General features: G+C 49.2%; 1 protein-coding gene across 1 annotated transcript; it reads right to left on the bottom strand.

Moving 5' to 3' along the window:
• Positions 1-3,571: 3,571 nt before the first annotated feature.
• Positions 3,572-7,469, bottom strand: LOC124679990 (desmethyl-deoxy-podophyllotoxin synthase-like). The gene is made up of 2 exons (XM_047215293.1): positions 6,429-7,469; positions 3,572-4,329 (listed from the first exon to the last, which is right to left on the bottom strand). The coding sequence occupies exons 1-2, from the start codon at positions 7,398-7,400 to the stop codon at positions 3,697-3,699; spliced, it is 1,605 nt and encodes a 534-aa protein (XP_047071249.1). The 5' UTR covers positions 7,401-7,469; the 3' UTR covers positions 3,572-3,696.
• Between the last annotated feature and the right edge of the window lie 267 nt (positions 7,470-7,736).

Genomic DNA, 7,736 nt, shown 5'->3' with positions numbered 1-7,736 from the left:
CGAATTTGAGGATGAGACCAACGAATTAGCTAGGTCCGCAAAAACAGGGCAAACGTGGCCATCAACATACACAGTAGAAGCATTTTTGGAAGAAACGATAACACTGGATGCCAAATTTATGCCGGACGAGGCATCCAGGCCGGAGTTACCCAAGCAGGAGGATGCTTCAAACGATTCAGTGGCATCGTGATACCGAGAACACAGAAAGGAAGAAACAGACAAAAGGTTGGAGAAAAAATGGACACATCAGCTAGCGAAGACTGGTAAGACAACAACCGAATAAAGCACACGTAAATATGCTTGCATTAGAAGCGATGTACGGCCGTTTTGCTAGACAACAAACAATACCTGCATTTTAACTTTTAAGTAAGCAAGATCTTTTTGTACTACCGATCCACCCGCATTAGGCCAGGGAAAATGGCATCAAGGAAGAAAGCGCGGTAACTAACCAAGGCTTTATTTTTACTACATTTTAAGCAAGCAAGCTAGCATTCCAAGCACCGACCTCCCTTTTTTGCAAGTAAAATCCCATTTTTACCAAATAGCGAGAGAAAGAGAAACAACCGTATTAGGCAAAGAAAACGTGGCATCGGGACAAACCTGACACTAACTAATCAAGATCCCATCTTTACGATATTTTATTCAAACAAACTCACATTTTTTATGAAGGTCAATTATTTGAGCAAACAGACTCGCAGTTTTAACCACTCGAACCCTATCTTATCATTAATCAAGCTCTCATGTCTGTCAACAAAAAAACAACACCTCAACCTGAACAAATGGAGGTATCGTTTTTTACTGCTGAACAAACAAACCAAAATTTGAAGTAAGCAATCCCTCATTTTTTACCATAGTTCCAACTGCAGTAGGCCAAGAAAACATGGCACCAAGGACACACTTTGCAGCAAGGCTCTAAGCAAATAAGCTTGGGATTTCAAGCAACCAAATTCTGATTACGAAGTACTGAAGCTAAACAATAAACATCATCTGCATTATGAGCAACCTAGTTATTAGGCCTCATGTCCTTACATGTAAATTCAGAGCTACAACTTGTTCAAAACATTAGTTCCATCCTTTCTCAAGACAATACCTTGAAATGTCAATAAACATGTGGTTTCGATAAGGAATAATCATCAGATAGCAATGTTCAGATCATCATCCCATCACATAATAGTAATTTTCTTATTTCACACAAGAATAACCAAAATATATTGACCCCAAGTAGTATCATAAAAAATACACCTATAGAGATCGTCATGTTTTAATCGCTTTCAGCAAGAGAAACTAAGAGTTCCAATCAAGCAATTGGTACTGAAGCAACAAAAGGTATTACCTTCTTTACCTGATATGTACGGCGATATAAGAAATAAACAGACCAGGATTCAAGTCACGTAGATCGTATCTTTCTTTAGTTTCTCTCCGAACTGGTCTATTCGGTTGGCTGGCACACATCCTTTCTATCGTGTTGCCCTGCAATATCGGTAAAGATTAAGTGTACATTCCATGAAAAGGATGCACGCTCTATTAACAAGTAGTGGTGCAAATGAACTAAAACTCACTACGCTTAGCTATGTTGTAGAAAGAGCAAAGTGGACATTGGTCACTAACAAAATAGGATGAACATGTTTGCAAGCAAGAACTACACGATCTAATCGATCTCAGAAAATAGCGACCATTGTCAATCAGTCTAGGAAATCATAGAAGATTAGAAGGCATTTCTGTTCCATGTTCCAGTTGTGGAAAACCCAGACCGATCCCAAGGTCTGAAGTCGATCCGAGCTTGCAGAAAAAGGGGAAAAGCTGAGAACCTTGAACCAATCTGACACCCATTACTAAGAGGGGCCAAGAAACTCAAATCTCACCTCAACCAGCGTTGAGCCATCACTCAAAGGTTGCAAACCAGAAAAACTGCTGGCCAATACTTTCTGACATCCATAACCAACAGAGGCTTGATCTTATTCTCTAACAAGTTAGAAGCAGATAACAAAACAAGCGAGATCCTAAATATTCGATGCTTTCACACCACATACAGTTAGCTCACGTAGAACTAAGCTGAATAATCAGCAATGCATATTCGATGCTTTCACACCACATACAGTTAGCTCACGTAGAACTTAGCTGAATAATCAGCAATGCATAAAGGACGATGCTGGGTACTGTAAGGTACCATGGAAAACAATTACAGTACATGAGCTAGCGGTGATTTACCAGAGATCAGGAACAGGCCACACATGAGCTGTTTGAGGAACACCACACGTTTCCTCATGTACCTCCCAGCGAGCAGGATCAGCACGGTACCTGCAAGCAAAAATAAATCGATCTCAGTTTAGAAACTACGCACGGGATCAGGAGAGGCAGGATGCGAGGTCGGACACAGCCATCACCCATCGCGACATCCCATAGCAATTTCGTCCTCCTTCTCACCGGCAGACGCTACAGCCTACAGACCCTCACCAGCAGGCGCACCAAGGTAACCAGAGGAGGGCTCGGTGTTCAGGGCCGGCCAGCCGCCGCTCTTCCGCGGCCAGCGAGCGGAGGCGCCGCCGCTCTTCCGCTGCCAGTGACGGCAGTCGCCGACACTCTTCCGCCCTCCGGCGGCAAAGGCCGCAACGGTGGGCCGCGGGCATCTCGGCCATCCCGCTGTGTCTGCTATGGGACAGTAGAGCAAATATACAAAATAGATTAATCTTTCCTTGCAATAATTATGTCAAACACCTTCTGAGCAGAAGTAAAACAGAATCTGTACAAACAATTTTGAGGATTTCTGGGGATTAATTGAGAGGGATATAAAGAGAGAGGATCCTTGGAGCTGCTCATGGAGATAGATACCTCGGATGGACGAGAATGACGACTTGGATCCCGTGCCCTTGAGCCATCTCCCAACTGCCTCCTTCTTGTATGTGCAGAAAAAATTGTGGTGGAGGAGATAGAGCTCGGCCAGCTGATGCAGACGATGAAGACGAGGAACCAGAGGCGGAGGCTGGGCTGCGCCAGCGGTCGTGCGCGAAGAACAAGGCGGAGCTGCAGCGTGCGGCTACAGCGATGGCTCGACCCGGCCCAGAGATCGATGGTGTGGCGGCGACATGCAGAGCGAGAGGATGCGGCCGACGGCGGCTCGCCGGAGATAGGGTGGAGGTAGGGGATTGGGGAGGAGCATCACGGAAGGGGATTGGGGGAGAGGAGCAGCACGGGAGCGGGGTGGGGATTGGTCTAGGTTCACTATGTCGCGAAAACCCCAACCTACCCCTTTTGTGGAGATCTTTTCCACGGCTTGACGCCAAGCGTGACCGAACGAAATCTCACTCGCAGTCACTGACGTGCGGTCCCGACCGAAGGTGGGACCCACGTGCAGCCAGAGGTGGGTAAAACTCCGCTGTTACATGGGGTTAGCTAGTGGAGGAACCTGCAGGAAACGCCCACGCAGGGAAGGCCAATCAAAGCGCTGTTTCCTGCCTAGAATGAACGGACGAAATTGCTCAGATGTGAAGATCGGACGGCTCACAAGCGCAGATCGCTGTGAGAGCCCCATGAGGGTGCAGCAATTATATCTTTAGATACGGACAACTGTACCTGAACACAACGTTTGCAATGAGCTTCTCTTATTCTAATGCATAAATTGTACAGTGCAATAATGACATATGCTAAAGGGGCGGAAATATGAATATACATTTCCATGCATAAATACACTTCTTTGTATCACTTTGATGATGTAGCCTTGAAGCCCGCATGTGGAATAGCTCTGAGTTGAAGATCATTCCTTCTGTTTACTGTCAACCCAAACTTCTCAGACATGTCAAATGAAGCTAGGCTATCCCCATCAGGAAGCATCCAATCAAAGTGATACAACAGGTTTGCCAATGTGATGTGCACGGTCGACGTGCTGAACAACATCCCAGGACATTGTCGTCGGCCGGCCCCGAAGGGAATTAATTCAAAGTATGCCCCATAATAATCCATGATGTTCTTCTCAAATCTCTCAGGCTCAAACTGTTCAGGATTTTTCCAGGATCTTGGATCTCTTGAAATTGCGAAGATATTAACTAATACATTGGTGTCTTTAAGCATGTCATAACCCATGACTGTACAGTCCTCTCTGGCCCTGCGGGGTACTAGAGGAAAGGGTGGATGCAACCTGAAAGCTTCCTTGATGACCATCCGCAGGTATTGGAGTTCTGCGATGTCACAATTAGTAATGACAGCACGGTCTTCACCGAGCACCACACGAATCTCTAGTTGTGCCTTAGCCATGGCTTTAGGATTGTTCACAAGCTCTGACATAGTCCACTCCAAAATTGTTGCTGTGGTAATAGTGCCACCAGCAAACACGTCCTGGAAAAAACGATATGGTATGGTGATACATTATATTTATTGAAGCGTTTTTTTTTAATAATGTAGAACCAACATACGGTGCATAGTACTTTATTCGTTTTCGTCTAAAAATCATGCAGTGCAAAGGCCATATACATTCCCCTCTTCTATATTAGTAACATTCAATCGCATGGTTTGGAAAAAAATCGATAAAAGTCAAAAAAAAGGAAAAGTCAATTATTTCAAGCATATTGGTATATATCTAATTGGATAAAGCATGATTCAATTATGTCTAATATTACCTTCTTTTTATGCTCCAGGATATACATGTGAAACAAATAGTATGAAAAAAGTCCCCGTTTCAAAAATAAAAAAGTGGAAAGATTAATATTTATGTTTAGAGCTATATATATGTGATTTCGTGTTAAAAAACAAGGAGTCAAAGCAAAAAAAAAAAGTTAGAAATCAAAAGAACACGACCAATTGTCAGTCAACATATAGTTAAGTTAATTCTCGGTCAGATGTAATCATCCAGTTGCATGTGAAATTTAGCCGCAAAGTTTTAGTGACAATATCAACCTCATGTGCAATTCCAACCCCAAGTGAATTATATATGAATTTCATGAATAACGACACAAATTCAGTGATTCGGGAAGTCGATCGGAGCTCTAATTTAATTGTTGGTTGATCTAAAACTAGCAAAAAAGAAAATTGAATGCAAGAAGCTAGTACTAAATTTCTATTCGTGAGGATCACATATAGACGCAAACTTGTGTTTACAGGAGTACGATATAGACATGTAAGAGCATCTCTAGTAGAGCCCGAAAAGGTTGAAACCGAAAACAAAGTATTCAGCCTCCCGAAAACATGAGTTTGTGTGATTTTGGCAGCGGCGCGGAACAGAAACCGTAAAAGGCGAACTGAAAACACGAAATTAAAAATCTCGCGGGAGAATTTATCGATGAACACATATAGATGATAGTTCTAGCTCCGATTAAACACGAAAGTTTACATAATACATAGTAATAAGCTAAAATTATTACTGTCCGCAGCGGCGCGAACTAATTTTGCCCAAAATTAGGCCCGGCGGCCTCTACGCGCGGCGGCCGCGGTGGTGGCGGTGAAAGCCGAGGCGGCGGACGCGTGGAGCTCCTACTCGTCGTCGAGCTCGACGATCTCCAGCTTCACGCGGCGGGTGCGTTCTTCTCGGCGCGCCGCCTCGTATTCCTGGACTTGCCAGACGGCGTCGGCCTCCTCGCGGCGCCAGCGGGCTCTGGCCTCCGCGGCGGACACGGCCGCCACCTGAGCGACGACCGCCTCCTCCTCCTCGTCGCCGTGGACGTAGTCCTCGACGGACACGACCGTCGTAGCCGACTGCGCGACGACAGCCATCTCCGCCTCTTCCACTTCCTCCTCCTCCTCCGACACTTCGTCTTCCTCCTCCGACTCGGACGAAGGGGGGCGCCGCGAACCGCCGGAGGAGGACCCCTCGCCTCCGAGCGCGTACCTGGCGAGCTTCCCCGGGGGCGTGAGCCCCCTGTTGGTCCAACGGCGGGCGCTGTGCTTGCGCGCGCCCTCCGAGCGGACCCATTTCCGCCGCTCCTCCTCGGTGCGGAATACCGGCGGACGCGGCGGTGAGTCCCCACCGCCCAAGCGCCCTCCTCCCCTAGTGGAGCTACCGCGGGTAGCCATGCGGACCTCTACGGGCGGCGATGCGGCGGAGGGGCGACGGCAATTGCTCGTCGGGGCTGGCGGACCTAGGCGGCGGAGCGGCGGATGGGAGTAGGGTTTGCGAACCGAACTCCCCTCCGCGAACCGTTTTAATAGGGACCGTGCGGGGAGTTTCTCGGGTCCCTGAACTTCCGATTCGGGCCGGCCCATGTATTCAGGCGCTGATCTGCGCGCGTTTAGGCCCGAACCCGTAAATCCGCTGAAAAAGTTCGGTTCCGACGGGATTTACGGGCTCTCTGGTAGAGATGCTCTAACCAGGTGCTAAATGAGTAAATGTGGTCAAAGTCGGACACCTTTGATCGAAGCAAATCAATTAACCATGCGCTGAAAGAAATATGTTCTTCTTACAGTATATTAGTAGTACAAAAGGAAAAGGGGAAAGTACTCACAAACAAGACGGCGCCTATGATCTCTGTGGTTAGAGGGAATTCCAACGAGTCCTCCCGCTGCAGCCTGAGCAGCACTCCCAGCAGGTCCTCTTCGTCGGTGCAGCAATCGCCACCGCGGGCAGCTGGAGCCGCCTTGCGCTCCTGGACAGTGTCGGCGATGATGCGCTCGATGCGACCGTGGCTCCTCCTCAGACGTCTTTCGCCGTTGCTAAGCCAGCGCGCGAGCCGCCACGACGGGAAGAGGTCGACGAGGCAGAACCCCGCCACCAGCTCCATGGCCTGGTGCAACTCGCGGATGAACTCCTCCTGCCGCGTGAACTTTCCGCCAAAAACCGCACGGCACACGACGTCGTTGCTGAGCGCCGTCACCATCTGGCTCACATTGACGGTGGCGCCGGCGGAGGCAGCGGCGGCGATGGAGCGCACGAGGTTGCCCACCTCCTCGGCCTTGATGGCCTCGGCGCGCCTCGCTTGCTTGGAGCCGAGGAGCTCCATGACGCAGACCTTGCGCATCTGGCGCCACGGCTCGCCGTAGGGGGCGAAGGCGATGTCCCTGCCGCGGGATCCGAAGATCTCCTGCGTGGCGCTGCGCGGCCGGCCCGCGAACGCGAGGTCGTTGGTCTTCATCACCAGCGCCGCCACCTCGGCGTTGGAGACCACCAAGGTGGGGACTTCGCCCAGCCTGAGGTGCATTAGCGGCCCGTGACGGCGAGACAGGTCCGCCATTGTGCGGTGCGGGAGGACGCTGACGACGTGGTGGAGGCTGCCTATGATGGGGAGCGTCCATGGCCCTGGAGGCAGCTGCTTCTTGGGCCTGTTGTTGCGAGCGGAGAGCAGCTTCAGAAACGAAATTGCCAGCAGCGTGAGCAGGGCTATGAGACACAAGCTGAACCATTCCTCCATGGTCGGCAGCTGCTCGGCGAGTGCAACGGCAATCAATTTAAATTGACTTGCAGCTTGCCAAGGCGTCATATGTGTAGGCAGGCAGTGACAGCCTCCAAGTTTGAGATAGAGAGTGAAGCTACAAACCCTCGGACTCGGAGTGGCCGCACAGTGCTAGATGCTTTCCTAGTGAGGTAGTGGGCTTTATATAAAGTGGGCAAGATTGTGCTAGAGACGTCAAAACACGGTCTTTTCATGTCTTCGTTCTCATCAGAACATGGGGCATGAACGCCCAGTCGACATCGCCAAATCACACAAGGGCAATAAGAAATCTGAAAGTACATAGCATGCCGACGAAGCTGCGATACAAGGCCCATGCTTGGGCGTGACACGTACAACTCCACGTCTCAGATCCTGGACCGCCTA

This window comes from Lolium rigidum, chromosome 1, assembly GCF_022539505.1.
Source record: "Lolium rigidum isolate FL_2022 chromosome 1, APGP_CSIRO_Lrig_0.1, whole genome shotgun sequence".
Taxonomy (NCBI): Eukaryota; Viridiplantae; Streptophyta; class Magnoliopsida; order Poales; family Poaceae; genus Lolium; species Lolium rigidum.
The sequence above is the reverse complement of the archived record's forward strand: the minus strand, read 5'-3'. Positions and strand labels throughout refer to the sequence as shown.

Coding starts and splice junctions, on each gene's coding strand:
- LOC124679990 (XM_047215293.1), bottom strand. CDS start 7,400: ATGACGCCTTGGCAAGCTGCAAGTCAATTTAAATTGATTGCCGTTGCA. Junction 4,330..6,428: donor TCATAGGCGCCGTCTTGTTT/GTGAGTACTTTC, acceptor CGTTTTTTCCAG/GACGTGTTTGCTGGTGGCAC.